The following is a 15,971-nucleotide window of genomic DNA, read 5'->3' as shown; positions in this document are numbered from 1 at the left end:
CCGTAGCTAATGTTTTGGCCGGTTCGGAGAACCTCCAAATCCCACCTCCAACATTAATTAAAGGACCACTCTTTATAATAAAGAACACAAGAGCTATAGTTTACTTGTGTTCTTTATTATAAAGAGTGATCCTTTAATTATTGTTGTAATATAGTTGCAGAGCCACGCTGAATCACACAGGAGAAAACAAACTCCTAGAACGCCATAACATCCTGATAGTGCATAACATAACATTCTGATATGTGCCCTACCATTGACGTCCAGGATTTGACCATATATAGACTGAGCAGTAGATTAGAAATTGTACTTTTACAGGCTGTTTTTAAGCACATCCTATTGCTCCTCCTACCTTTGTCCTATCTCAATAAAAGGGGCTCTCAGACCCCCAATCTGGGTCGTCGCTCCATCCCGAGAAAGGTTGTCTCCTGTCTTTTCTCAACATTGGCCTCATGGGCGAACCACGGGAACGTTACAAATTATTATTATTATTATTTGTTGCTTTTGAATTGTCCTTTGTAAAACAACTACAAGCAGATTTTTTTAATCCACATGGACTTCTTTCACACTTGCCCTTCTTCTGAGTTATACTTGTTTTTTCCAAGAAAATGTGGTCACGGCAAATAGATCTAACTACAAAACCATTAAAAAAAACCTGCACACTATTTTAAGAAAACAACTTTAAACTGATCTCTTTTTTAAAAGCTGCAGTGAAGAAGGGAACCTAGACCTCTGGCAGCCAGCAGAGGGCACTGCAGCATTGCAGTTTGTGAGAGGCCTGTTAAATCTTGTCTCCCGACTTCAATCCATCTTGCTCAGAAGGAATCCCCAATCCCTAGTTTGGAAGATTCTGTACAAGATTTGAGAGATTGCAGACCCATTGCTGGTCACAACAGCTCCAGCCAGCAACATGCTAGGCTTTCAGAAAGCTGACTCTATCCCAGGGGTCAGCAACGAGCAGCTCTGGAGCCCCATGTGGCTCTTTAATCCCTCTGTTGTGGCTCCCTGTTGCCAGTCGGCTCCACAATCGATAGGGCTTTCGTTTAGGACAGGTAAAGGAAAAAGGATGCCACACTAGGAGAAGACTAGTGAGGGAACCAGACTTCTGATTGGCTCCAGAATTGAATTGAGGGCTTCCGGTTAGGACCTTTGTGGCCCTTTGTGTTTAAGGTTGCCAACCTCTGTTCTATTCGGTTCCACCACAAATCCGCGAAGCCCTTATCCGCGGAGACATAAGCGCGAAGACTAATTCGCGCCGTTCGAAGCGCTAAGGAAAAATGCGGCCCTACCGCGATGACATAATCGCGGAGGGCAAATCCGCGCATTCCCAAGCACTCAGTACCCTAACCCTAAAACAAACCCCTAAACCTAATCCTAACCCTTACCTTAATTGAAATCGGCTTTCTGCCGCGGCGCCGTTTTAAAGCACCCTTCTGTTGCCGCGCTGTTGTCGCGGCGGTGATGACGCGCGGTGATGACGTCGCGGCTTTAGCGACGCGCTTGTCTCCGCGGATAAGGGCTTCGCGGTTTTGTCATGCCACGGTTCTATTCTACCAAGGTCCGCTTTTAAGCGTGTTATGTAGAACATCTGGCAGAAGCTGAAGCCACCGAGACATGTTTAGGAAGCCTGTTTCTTCAAAGGATGCCCAGTTGAAGCGTTTCAAAGGAAAACAGGCCTGAACTTCAGATATCAACACTGAAGCTTGTGGCCTGCAATTAGCACTACAACTTCCCCTGCTGTTTTATGATGCTATTTATTTTTTAAAGGGAGTTGAATGTTCATTCTGTTCTTTGTTACAAAGGCTTCCAGGGTAATTTACCTGCAGGATTAGCAAACCCACCAGCTGTGGGAGAAATTGTAGAATGCTCTCCATATGGAAAGGATAGGCAGTATTCACGTCTCCCAGCTGCCTGGTTCCGCCCCACCTTGCTGTGAGTGATGTCAAGTTGGCCACACCCACTCAGTCACATGACCCCCCACCAAGCCACACCCACCAAACCACACCCACAGAACCAGTAGTAAATAAAAAAAATTGAATCCCACCACTGGTACCAGGATAGAACCCAGGAGATTGAAAGTTTTAGTTCTGCTTTAGGCATGTAAGTCAGCTCGGTGACTTTGGGCCAATCACCAGAAGACTTGTGAGTTCTAATCCTGCCTTAGGTATGAAACCTGGTTGGGTAACTTTCACCAATCACTAGAAAACTAGCGAGTCTAATCCCACTTTAGGCATGAAAGCCAATTTGGTGACTTTGGGCCATTTCTTCCCCCTGCCCAACCACTCTCACAGGGGTGTTGTTGCATTAAAAAGAGGAGGGAAGGAATATTGTGTGTGTTCACCTCATTTACAAAAATAATAAAGGTGGGATGTAAATAAAATAACAACTAAAAAAAATGAAGCACATGAACGAAGTGCGTGTAGATACTATGCCTGTGATGGGAAGGACACTGATTAGATCAGTGTTTCTCAACCTTGGTAACTTGAAGATGTCCGGACTTCAACTCCCAGAATTCCCCAGCCAGCGAATGCTGGCTGGGGAATTCTGGGAGTTGAAGTCCGGACATCTTCAAGTTGCCAAGGTTGAGAAACACTGGATTAGATAATACGGTCTCTACATCAGAGGTGGATTGCTCCTAGTTTGGGCCCGATCAGGCGAACTGCTAGTAGTAACGGCGGGAGGCTCTGCCCACCCACTCGAACGCTTTTGCACATGCGCAGGCGCTTCTGTGCATGCGCAGAAGTGTCACACACATGTGCGAGCGCATGCACAAGCAAACTGCTTGGAAAAAAATGGAAATCCACCTCTGTTCTATGTGAACTATGTCTATCCAGATGTATGCACAGATACCCATTCTTCCAGTCCACCCAATCATTAACCTTCCAATCTGCAGAGCTGACACATGCATTGCCTTGCAGGAGTCCAGGATTGTAGACACAGGGAGGGGGGGGGAGAAATCCAGTTTTCAAAACAGAGTCTTGGAATGGGAAGTAGTAAGGTTTATAATACATGGTGTTATGTTTATAGTACACAGCATTGCTTCCTTTAAATGACAGAACGCAACAGTGGGAAAGAAGGAGGTCGTACATTAACCGTTACTAAACACTAAAGATCATCAAATCTTGTTATGTTATACATGTACAGCAACTAACTGCTTTACAAAAAGCAAAATAATACAATATATTGTCACATGTATTTACAGTATAGTAAATATACTTTTTTTTCTGTCAAATTTTACACAAAAATATTTACAGGGTGAATATACGGCATTAAAAAAAGGATGTGGCAAATGCAAAAAAGTGAGTTCTGTCTGTTGCATAACATTAAGACGTGCTTCATGGGGGAAGGCAAAATTAAAGCAGAAACGATGTTGGGGTGTGGTAGGGAGAGAATGTCTCTACCCCCCCCAAAAAGAGATCGAGAGAAGAGCACCAGCCGTATCCTCAAATATTCCATCCTGCAGCACGTGGGTTTTTCAAAGGTTCCCTGCTTATGGAAAATAAAAGGATGCACATCTGAGTGAAAAGCACAGGTGGTTTCAAAGGAATTTTTATGCACACAGGCACACCATTCAAAGAAAAAAATTGCATCATGTTTGATATTCAAAATCAAGGAAAGATGGCAGAAAAACACACAACCCCTTCCCCCAGCAACCTGCTAAATATTTACAGTACTTCAGCCGCACACTTGGAAACTCTGCTTTAACAAGGAGTGTCAAAATTTAATTCTCACCACCACCACCCCTTTGAAATTCTGACAGTTCTACAATGCAGGACAAAACTAGGTTTTCATGATACTCAAATCCCACTGGGATTGGTCAGTTGTTCATACAAGTCAAGTTTCTAGCCCTCTGCACAACACCTGCTGATAACCAGAAGTTGAGACATGCTGGTTGAGAAGTGCAAATTCACACTAGGCTTTGCACAGACAGAAAACCACTCTACTCTCCACACGCAAGTTACACAGGAACAATTTTGTTTCATGGATCTTTCCTTTAAAAGGTGAAGGCACATGGATACTCACCAGGCGACCACACTTTCCCCCTCTCCTATGCTTGTTGGCGTATTTTGGGAGGCAATTTTGATTGGCTGAAGTATCTTGGCTCCCCCCCCGTCCCCCACATGCCTCCTAAACTTAAAAAAAAAGGAAGAAGAAACTTAACACAGGGATGTCCAACTTTGGCAACTTTTAAGATGTGTGGACCTCAACTCCCAGAACTAATTCTAAAAAGGAATTTAAAATGCTCTTGCAAGCAGTCGGAATCTATGCCTCTTAAAAGTTCCCTGGGAGAAGGAAACTCAAAAAAACTAACTTGGCTGGAGATCAGAGGCGGGTTACTCCCAGTTTGGCCCGGATCGGGCGAACTGGTAGAGGCTCTGCCCACCCGCCCCGAGGTTTCTGTGCGCGAACAAACCGGTAGTAAACCAGTTAGGAACCCACCACTGCTGGAGATGTTTATTTTTGGATTAGCATCGGAAGAGGAGGGCACAAAGCAGAGGGCTTCTTCTCAAATCCTTCTGGAGTAGGACATTTACTAATCCCAATATCAACAAGTCACCTAGAAGCTGTTAACAGCTTTTGCCAGCTTTTAGAGCAGGGATCTCCAAAACCTGGCCATTTTTACACTTGTGAACTTCAACTCCCAGAATTCCCCAGCCAGCATGGCTAGCTAAAGAATTTGCCAGGTCTGGAGAGCCCTGCTCTAAAGATAATGGACTACATCTCTAAAAATCCCTAACCAATACCGCCAGCATGTCTCATTCTATGAGTGGAACACTTTTGGCCTCCTTTAATTGATTGATAGAAGTGCAATCTGGTTTCCTAGTTTCCAGGCAAAACCAAATATCCCACTGCCTGGAAATTTTAGGAGGAGCAGCCCTCCGACATCTACAAAAGGCCAGTCTAGAATAAACAGGCTTGTATGGAATAAAATGATTGGCTCTTAGATGGAGCCACCTTTCCAGTTGTGGTTCAGGTTACGGAACGGATGCAGGTAACCAGACAGAAGTCAAAAAGATTTGGGGCCCTTTTGGAAGAGCCTTCCTTGACTGCCAGGGAAATTTCCCCAACTCACCGATGTTGGTTGGCACTCAGTGATAATCCACTTGGCTTCCACCTTTCCACACCACTGATTTTGGCATGTGGGTGTGTCATCTATGTGGCACATGGAGCAATTTTGGCAGACTAGGTGTAACGTCTCCAAAACATCGGATTTGGCACGACAACATACATCGCAAAGAGACCAGGAAAGAACCTGAGTCTTGGGACAATGCTGGGCCTCCTCGGAGTACAGAAATCTTCACTTCAAGTCTGAAGGAACTTCCTCTTCTTCCATCTTTTCCACTCGTGCTTCAATTCAATTCATTTCGGCTACAGATCCAGTGGATCGAGGGAATCGTTTCTTTTCCAATCAACTTCTTTGTGATTTTTCTCGGTTTGGCAGACAGTTGGCATCTGACACCATATTTGCAGCCCACCTCCCCCATCGTAACAAGACTAAACGGTTCTTCTTTGTACTGACCCAATAAAAGCAATTATTTTGATATGTACAAAAACACGACGATGCTTCGAATGAATTGCTAATATAACATGCTACGTGACAGTAATAAATCTGGACCTTCATTGTACCACCTCTGAAAGATTTAGCTGTGGAATTTCACTTACTGAAAATCGCATTGAAAGTTCATTACAGGTCCTTAGGGATAATTTGGTTATTTGTGGAAATGTGGGAGTATAACTTTCAACAGTTAATTCATTTCTGGGTGTCCCCCCCCCCCCCCATTTAAAATCAAGAGGTGATGGCTTTCCAAATTCAGGCAGATGGAGCCTTTTTGGACAAAGTCGGCATGATAAGGCTGAGGCTTCTAAAACTTTGGTGGGAAGCAAGTGTCAAAATGTTAGAGAAAACAGCAAATCCAGGATATTCCACCTCCTTTTGGCCAAGAAATCCAGGGGGTGGTTATAGGTCAGTGATTTTTCTGTGTTTATTACTTCTACTTTGCTGTGAAGTGTATGCAGCATAGCAATCAAAAAATATTCTCTAAAAGCACTTACCATAATTTAGGTCAGCCAGAGGGATGTATATGTGTGTATGAGTGTGTGTGTGCATGCAGGTATCCATGCACAGTTTGTCTGGGGAATCTAAAAAACAAAGTGGTGGAAAGTTTAACAAAACTCAAAAGAGTTTGTTCAATCTTGCACAAGGTGCTATTTTTGGAAGCATCAAGGGATACACCATCTCCTCAAATACCTAGATTGGTATTTCTCAACCATGGCAATTTCTGAGGGAGCGGACTTCAACTCCCAGAATTCCACAGCTAGCGTGGCCATTGAACAGAATTCTGGGTGTTGAAGTCCACGCACTTGGATATTGCCACGGTTAGGAAACACTGGACTAGATGATTAAATAAAGGAGTATCTTGTCAATCTAAAACTGTGTTCCCCTTACAACTTACAACATTTAGAACTGGGCTCAGAGGACCAGTAAAAGGAAGTCCACAGCTAAAGAGGACACTAAGCTATGCAAGTTTATTGGCCCGAATAAAATCTCACTAGTGTGCAAACAAGATTGAATATTAACACTTTTTAAAAAAAGTAGACATGAAATAAGCTGTAAAAAAGAAACAACCCCCCCACCCTCCAATCAAAATAATCCCTCAATTTACAAAATAAAATAAAATATTGAAGCTATCCGAAGTAAGATGACTGTGACTGTGATTTCTGTGTCTTCGGATACAATTATGATCACTTCTGCCCATTCTTTTTTTCCCCTCGCGTAGTCCCACTCGTCAGCTTTGAAATCACTAGTTTGAAAATGATCAGAGGAGGAGCAAGTCTTTAAAAAAAAAAAAAGGCAGCTGTATGAAATCGAAGTGAAAACCCAAAATAAATGTACAAGGACTGTTTCAAAAGTTAATTGCCTGGCACCATGTCGGACGGGGTGAGGAGATGAGAGGATCAAATTTAAGTGCGGCATGATCGTTTAGGGGGAAGTGGGGCTAGAGGGAATAAGTCAGGTTTTTGTTTTTCTTTAAAAAAAGAAGAAGCTTCACACCATCTTCTTAACATTGTGGCGCTTGAAACTGCCGGTGCTCCGTTGCTTCTGCACCTGGCTAGCTGAGCCATGGCGGATCCTTCCGCTGTTGGAGTGTGCGGCCGTGGGAGAAAGTTCCACGTTCTCCTTGTCGATTCCTTGAAAAAAAAGAAACGCATCAAGAAAGAAAAGAGGCAACTGTAGGCAAATTAGCATCAAACCTTTGGCGGTTGATTATACAAATGGTAAAATAAGGTAACTGGCTATATCAAGGGTATTTCAAAAGGGGAAGGAAGGAAGGAAGGAAGGAAGGAAGGAAGGAAGGAAGGAAGGAAGGAAGGAAGGAAGGAAGGAAGGAAGGAAGGAAGGAAGGAAGGGCATAGAAGTGCATATGGAGCTGAACTGAATTGGAAGGCAGCAGAAACCTAAGCACTCCCCACATTCTTGGGGTATAACCTCACCATCCTTCTGGCTATTCAGGCTACTGATACCACCCAGTTCCAGGGAAATGAACTGCATAACTTTGAATGTATGTATGTATGTATGTATTTATGTATGTATGAACAATTCATTTACTTAATTGGTTCGTGACTCTCTGAGACTCCTTGCTGAGTTTTGCAGGCATGTCAGCTCTCCAAGCCAGATAAGGTCTGTGACTGTAAATCCTCCCTTGAAAGACTTTGCTGGTTGTGAATGAGCAGAATTCACAGCAAATTAATAAAAGGGTTTTTTGTCAGGACAAGGAGTCTGCTTCGTGATTTGGGGAAGCCTGGATCAGAACAGGTGTGAACTGATTCTTACCCAAAGGATATACAAAACGTGCATCTCTTTCTGAAGAGAGAGTATTTTTGAGATTTTAAACCAGGGACATCCCACCTTGGAACTTTTAGGATATGTGGACTTTTACTCCCAGAATTCCCCAGCCAGCCAAAGTTGCTGGCGGGACACTCCTGTTTTAAATCAAACTAATGTTTGATTAGAAACACAAGAAAAGGTTTGGAAGGAAAGAGAGAGAAATGGGTCAGAAAATGAGAATAAAGAAGGATGATGGAAAGAGAAATACAAATTCTCCTAGAAGAAGATGTAAGCTAACATTCATGGGGAGAAAATTATAGAAACGGTTCAAAGGACTTAAGTATTCTCTAAAGAAGGAAGAATAAAGTACTGACAGCTTTGGGGAGCAGAATTTTTTTTAAAGTCAGCTAAGGCAGTGTTTCTCAACCTTGGCAACTTGAAGATGTCTGGACTTCAACTCCCAGAATTCCCCAGCCAGCGTTCGCTGGCTGGGGAATTCTGGGAGTTGAAGTCCAGACATCTTCAAGTTGCCAAGGTTGAGAAACACTGAGCTAAGGGATTAAGACAGAACATATATGCAGATATGGGGAGGCGGGGGGGACGGATGGACCAGAATTATTTCCTTCTTTCTTCCGTCATTTTAAAACTGGGAACCATCCAAATATAGTCTATTTAAAATGATTTAGAGCACACAGGAGAATGTCCCTAATATAACGCAGAATCTCTTAGGGGTGGACCATTTGGGGTCTGTAACCCAAATATCACAGCCAGATGGATCTATCTTCAATCTCCAGGGCTAATATAGGTAGTCCTCGACTTAGAACCACGACTGAGTTCAAAATTTCTGCTGCTATGCGAGACAATTGTTTAAGCGAGTTTTGCCCAATTTTGCAATCTTTCTTGCCGCAGCTGTTAAGCGAATCCTGCTTCCTCATTGACTCTGCTTATCAGAAGGTTGCAAAAGCTGATTGCATGATCCCACGACCCTGCAACCGTCATAAACATGAGGCAGTTGCCAAGGACCTGAATTTTGATCACATGACCCCGGAGATGTCGCTGTGCAAAAAATAAGTCATAGTTCACCTTTTTTTCAGTGCTGTTGTAACTGACTGGTTACTAAATGAACGGTTGTAAGCCAAGGACTAGTTGTACATTGTCTTAAGAAAGATGGGTGGTTTATAGCAAGGAGGAAGAATGAGGTTTGCCAGTGCTTAAGAAGAAACTTATCATTCAGTCCTATCCTAGAGTTGGAATTACCTGCTATAACCATTTTTGAACTTGGGAATTTGAGTTATCTGTTCGGAAAGCCGGTTCTTGAAAGTGATTTTAGAAATGGAGGGTGGGGGAGATATACATGATTACAGGTGAGACTTATGTTTGGTCTTTTGGACTTAATGTTTATGGATGTTTCACTCCCCAACAGTGCACTGAGGATGCTACCTAGCTGGGTAATGAAATATCTACAAACAATCAAGCTCTGAGAGCACCAAGAACTCCATCAAAGAGACAGGTTCCAGAGTGATTCAAACAGTAACTTCTCAGATGGACTTCCACCACTGCTTAAGCTTCTCAGGTGGACTTCCACCACTGCTAAAGGTTCTCAGATGGACTTCCACAATGACTAAACCTTCTCAGATGGACTTCCACCACGGCTAAAGCTTCTTAGGTGGACTTCCACCATTGCTAAAGGTTCTCAGGTGGACTTCCACAATGACTAAAGCTTCTCAGATGGACTTCCACCACGGCTAAAGGTTCTCAGGTGGACTTCCACCATTGCTAAAGGTTCTCAGATGGACTTCCACAATGACTAAAGCTTCTCAGATGGACTTCCACCACGGCTAAAGCTTCTTAGGTGGACTTCCACCATTGCTAAAGGTTCTCAGGTGGACTTCCACAATGACTAAAGCTTCTCAGATGGACTTCCACCACGGCTAAAGGTTCTCAGGTGGACTTCCACCACTGCTAAAGGTTCTCAGGTGGACTTCCACAATGACTAAAGCTTCTCAGATGGACTTCCACCACGGCTAAAGCTTCTTAGGTGGACTTCCACCATTGCTAAAGGTTCTCAGGTGGACTTCCACAATGACTAAAGCTTCTCAGATGGACTTCCACCACGGCTAAAGGTTCTCAGGTGGACTTCCACCATTGCTAAAGGTTCTCAGATGGACTTCCACAATGACTAAAGCTTCTCAGATGGACTTCCACCACGGCTAAAGCTTCTTAGGTGGACTTCCACCATTGCTAAAGGTTCTCAGGTGGACTTCCACAATGACTAAAGCTTCTCAGATGGACTTCCACCACGGCTAAAGGTTCTCAGGTGGACTTCCACCATTGCTAAAGGTTCTCAGGTGGACTTCCACAATGACTAAAGCTTCTCAGATGGACTTCCACCACGGCTAAAGCTTCTTAGGTGGACTTCCACCATTGCTAAAGGTTCTCAGGTGGACTTCCACCATTGCTAAAGGTTCTTAGATGGACTTCCACAATGACTAAAGCTTCTCAGATGGACTTCCACCACGGCTAAAGGTTCTCAGGTGGACTTCCACCATTGCTAAAGGTTCTCAGATGGACTTCCACAATGACTAAAGCTTCTCAGATGGACTTCCACCACGGCTAAAGCTTCTTAGGTGGACTTCCACCATTGCTAAAGGTTCTCAGGTGGACTTCCACAATGACTAAAGCTTCTCAGATGGACTTCCACCACGGCTAAAGGTTCTCAGGTGGACTTCCACCACTGCTAAAGGTTCTCAGGTGGACTTCCACAATGACTAAAGCTTCTCAGATGGACTTCCACCACGGCTAAAGCTTCTTAGGTGGACTTCCACCATTGCTAAAGGTTCTCAGGTGGACTTCCACAATGACTAAAGCTTCTCAGATGGACTTCCACCACGGCTAAAGGTTCTCAGGTGGACTTCCACCATTGCTAAAGGTTCTCAGATGGACTTCCACAATGACTAAAGCTTCTCAGATGGACTTCCACCACGGCTAAAGCTTCTTAGGTGGACTTCCACCATTGCTAAAGGTTCTCAGGTGGACTTCCACAATGACTAAAGCTTCTCAGATGGACTTCCACCACGGCTAAAGGTTCTCAGGTGGACTTCCACCATTGCTAAAGGTTCTCAGGTGGACTTCCACAATGACTAAAGCTTCTCAGATGGACTTCCACCACGGCTAAAGCTTCTTAGGTGGACTTCCACCATTGCTAAAGGTTCTCAGGTGGACTTCCACCATTGCTAAAGGTTCTTAGATGGACTTCCACAATGACTAAAGCTTCTCAGATGGACTTCCACCACGGCTAAAGCTTCTTAGGTGGACTTCCACCATTGCTAAAGGTTCTCAGGTGGACTTCCACCATTGCTAAAGGTTCTCAGATGGACTTCCACAATGACTAAAGCTTCTCAGATGGACTTCCACCACGGCTAAAGCTTCTTAGGTGGACTTCCACCATTGCTAAAGGTTCTCAGGTGGACTTCCACCATTGCTAAAGGTTCTCAGGTGGACTTCCACCACTGCTAAAGGTTCTTAGATGGACTTCCACAATGACTAAAGCTTCTCAGATGGACTTCCACCACGGCTAAAGCTTCTTAGGTGGACTTCCACCATTGCTAAAGGTTCTCAGGTGGACTTCCACCATTGCTAAAGGTTCTCAGATGGACTTCCACAATGACTAAAGCTTCTCAGATGTACTTCCGCCACAGCTAAAGCTTCTTAGGTGGACTTCCACCACTGCTAAAGCTTCTCAGGTGGACTTCCGCCACAGCTAAAGCTTCTTAGGTGGACTTCCACACTGCTAAAGCTTCTCAGATGGACTTCCACCACTGCTAAAGGTTCTTCCACCACTACTTAAGCTTCTCAGATGGACTTCCACCACCGCTGAAGCAACATGGTTCATGCTAACTTTTCCCATCAACCCAACCTTCTTAGAAAGACAAGGACTGGAGTTGGAGTTGTGAATCAACAGTGGCAGAGCTCCAGAATTCACTACACTTTCCCCTTGCCTTACTCCAACCCCCAAAGTAGAGAGATTAACATGCACAAAGGACTCTAAATGAAATTAGTGGAGCAAGATCAGACCTTCCAGTCTAGAAATGAAAGCAAGATTTACTGTTGACTCTGTAACATCAACTCCAAACTAATGTTCTGCCACGAATATGGACAAGTAAGAGAATAAAGGGGAGACTGAGTTGTCAAGATTTAGCACGGAGTCCTTGCAGAACTGCGCAAGGACGAACAGTTCCTATAACACTTTGGCTAACTTCCCCAGGCATCACTCGGGATTAGTATGTCCTGCAGCAGGAAAAGAAATATATACCCACTATATTCTTGGCAGCAATTGTGCGAGTTGCCACTTTTCTGCATGTAAATAAGTCTGCCCAGAGGCAAGGTATTTACTGATGATAATCTGAAAATCTCAAAGAAACAGGGGACAAATATTGGGGTTAGGAAACAAAGCAATTCTTATTAAATTGAGGCTCTGTGAAAACCTGTCAGAACAGGCATGTCCCTGAGTGAACAGCTTCCTCTCCACTACTGTTCTCCTGAGAAATTGCAATGTTTGAGCCGTTACAAGTAGGCAAGACATATTTGTGGCACATGGAGGTGATCTGGTAGCTAATTGTGTGCTAAACCATGTCTCTCATAATCTCCAGGGCCATGCTGCCTCAGAACTATGGCAGTTGCACTCCAACATCCCTGGGATGTCTTAGATCCAATAATGGTTTGGATCTGGGTCTCCATTATGAGAGAGATCCAACCAACTTCACTCTCTTTAAACATCGAGATTCTGGAGAGGAAGACCCCAGAATAAGGTGAGCAATGCTAGCAAAGAAAAACAGGGAAGAATACCTCTATTAAAATTGGTAACCCAAAGAGCCAAAGGGATCTTCTGTCCAGGAGCCCTGGTGGCACAGTGGTTAGAATGCAGTATTGCAGGCCGACTGCCCACAGCCTGGAGTTCGATCCTGACGGGGCTCAAGGTTGACCCAGCCCTCCAGCCATCTTGAGGTTGGTAACACTAAGACCAAGATTGTTGGGGGTAAGATGTTGACGCTATAAACCACTTAAAGAGCAGGGCTCCCCAAACTTGGCAACTTTAAGACTTGTGGTCCAGAATTCTCCAGCCAGCATAGCAAAGCTTAACTATTAGGGAGGGGCTGTCTTCACCCTCTTCCTTTCACACAACATGTCAGGACTGAGCTGCCGCTTATTCCTCTGGCATGCATGCCCCCTCCCTCCTGGGAATCCAATCTACTATGTTCCATCATAATTGGCAATCTTTTGAAGAAATGATGGGAAATGCCCCGGAGGTTTTAAAAGGGAATAGAACTAGAGGTTAAGTGACCTCCATTGGAGATGGACCAGGACATCCACTCAAGGCCCATTTCATCCTGCTGCTCCTGAACATGTCCTGTCTCTCCCACAGGGGAGCAGAAGCATTGGGCTCAGGCACTGGGGTCCTGCATTTCCCTTTGTCAAAAGAATCATAGTGTCAGGCCTGGAAGCCATCTTTTACACTAGGCCTTCAGGCCTGCCACATTTTCTAATGTGGGAAAATGGGAGGGGGGATTATATGCAGCATGGGAGATATATAGTCACAATAACATTCCTTTCTCAAGAGAGTCAAGGACGTCTTGACCTGCAGCTGCGATGAGGTGCTGGGCAAGGACTTGAAGTTTCTTTTGGGTGAGGAAAACCTGGAAACTTTCAGATTTGGGTTTCCCCAGAAGTGCCAATATGACATCTCTAATAAAATAGAACTTTTGAGATAAAAACTCAAGCCTTGGAGTTTTCTTTCGTTGGGGGTGTTATCTGGAACCTTGACACATCAAATCATAAGGCCAGAAGGGACCTTGGAGATCCTCTAGTCCAATCCCTTGCCCAAGGCAGGAGTCCTTATATCATCCCACACAAAATGCTTGTCCATTCTTTTCTTGAATGCAATGGAGCGCACCTAACCCCGGGAGACAAGCCATTCTTCTCATTGACAGGAAATTCCTCCTTATTTCCAGGTTGAATCTCCCTCTGAGCAGCTCTCCTATCCATCGCTTCGCGTCCCACCTTTGGGTCCAATGGAGAATGAATGGACGCCCTCTTCCCCGTGACAAGCCCTTCAAAAGTGGGTAGACCTCTTTTGACTAGCCATGTTACCCACCAAATTTTTTTTTTAAATCCTTTCGTTTTCCAAAAGCAATTATAGCTCATGCAAGCAAAATGGAACAGATGGAGGGGGAGGAGGGGGAGGAGAAAGAGAGAGAATGTGTACCTGGGCGAGGAAGGTTGGATGAAAACGGCTGATTTAGAGCAAGGCAGAGATGCTTCACAGACACAAGAGGAGAGAGGTAAGATGAGCGCTCAACCATCAGGATTGGGGGAAAGATACAAAACATTTACTGGACAGGGATAATGTGTGCATCTCTCTATCCCTCCCAGTGTCCTTCCCCTGCCCAACTCACGCCACCGTTCTCACTTCTACACAAATCAAATATATGGAAAAAAACCCAACATATTTTTGTTTCAACGGGGCACTTTTTAAGAGGAGAACATTGGAGAAGGCCTGACTCTGGTCCCAGGACCTGTTTCAATGCAGAAAGAAGAAGCAAGCAAAACCACTTACTTGATGCAGCTATCATACCGGATGTCAAAAGGAGAGAGTTTAAAAAAAAGTTCCTTTTTGATGTGCCCTAAGTGGTATGCAGAGCCATGTTGCCTGGCACATGAGCCGTTGCCCCAGCTCAGCTCCACTGACAGTGGAACAGGCGCATGCCTCCCGCCAGCTAATTTTCGGGTCTCTGCCGTACATGCGTGGGGGGTGGGGCATATGCGGGAGACGCGTGCACATGTGGGGTGGGTGGGGGTTGTGCACGCATGCGCAGGGGGCAGGGGGAATGCAGTGCCCCTCAGGGTCCATTTTTATTCCCAGGAGGCTTCAGGCAGGCGTATCAAAACGGGTTGTGCCGGGGGGGGGGGTGTTGCGCAAGTAAGTGCAGGGGAACACAGGGGGGTCATGTATGTATGCGCAGGGAGGCGGGGGAGTCCCATGTGCATGCGCAGGGGGTGGGTTGCGGGTGGTGGTGGTGGCACGCACATTGCATTGGGCGGGGCCTGCACGCTTTCGGCACATGGCAACAAAAAGGTTAGCGATCACTGCTCTAGCGCTTAGTTTCTCAATCTTGACAACTTTTAAGATGGGTGGACTTCAACTCCTAGACTTCCCCAGCTAGCAAGGTGGTTGAGGAATTCTGGGAGTTGAAGTCCATGCATCTTAAAGTTGCCAAGCTTAAGAAACCTTGTTCTTAGCCTAAAGCGGAGCATCATATTGAAACTCCCAAAGAAACCTCAACTAGGCGAAGTGGACACTATTATACACTATTGAAATAATAGAAAATACTTGTAGCTCGGGTTTTAGATTTCTGACAATGGTTTGCTCTCCAAGCTTGCCTCAATTTAGTTTCTGAAACATTTCATTACCAGATTAGGTAACACCATCAGCAGGATTTTCTTTCCTTTTCTCCTTTGCTCATAAAATGTCTTGTGTGCAAGTTTGATCAGTTGGTCGTGCAATAGGTTGTTCGTTTGGAGTTATATTTAAATTCTGAACAGAAACAGGAGAACCAATCAGCTGCTCACAATTTAAATATAGCTCCAAACGAACAACCAATCATATGACCAACTGACCAAACTGGCACACAAGACATTTTATAAGCTAAGAATAGGACAAGGAAATTTTACTGATGGTGTTACCTAGCCTGGTAACGAAACGTTCAGAAACTAAATTGAAACAAGCTTGGAGAGCAGACCACTGCCAAAATTATTATGCATTCTCCAAAAACTTTCAGAACTCCCAAAACTATTAATAATTCCTTCTAGGATTGAAGCAACCCTGTTTGGGCAAATCAAGAGATTTGCTCGGTGTCTTTGACTAAAAGTTCTCCCCTCTGCTTCTGATGTAACTTTAGGAAGTGTAGAGCAGATACTTGGTCCTGCTCCTCCCGGCTGCAGCTCTGGATCTGCCTTCTGATTGGCCATTATTGCTTCAGACATTCACTTTGGGGGTCAAAAATCTGGGAAATTCCTGCTTTCTCAATTTTTGTTTTTCATGGAAAACCCACGGCCCTCGTCCATTTAGAGGAACGACATAGGAATTAAC

At 44.6% G+C, this 15,971-nt stretch overlaps 1 protein-coding gene across 1 annotated transcript in view; it reads right to left on the bottom strand.

Moving 5' to 3' along the window:
• Positions 1 to 6,506: 6,506 nt before the first annotated feature.
• NF1 (neurofibromin 1) overlaps positions 6,507 to 15,971 on the bottom strand; it is a 261,133-nt gene continuing 251,668 nt past the window's right edge. The window contains 1 exon segment of the mRNA XM_032217021.1: positions 6,507 to 7,188. Within this exon segment, the coding sequence (XP_032072912.1) occupies positions 7,046 to 7,188 (143 nt within the window). The 3' untranslated portion in view covers positions 6,507 to 7,045.

The sequence above is a fragment of the Thamnophis elegans genome, chromosome 4 (genome assembly GCF_009769535.1).
Source record: "Thamnophis elegans isolate rThaEle1 chromosome 4, rThaEle1.pri, whole genome shotgun sequence".
Classification (NCBI taxonomy): Eukaryota; Metazoa; Chordata; class Lepidosauria; order Squamata; family Colubridae; genus Thamnophis; species Thamnophis elegans.
Note: the sequence above shows the minus strand (reverse complement) of the source record. Positions and strands in the feature narration are given on the sequence as shown.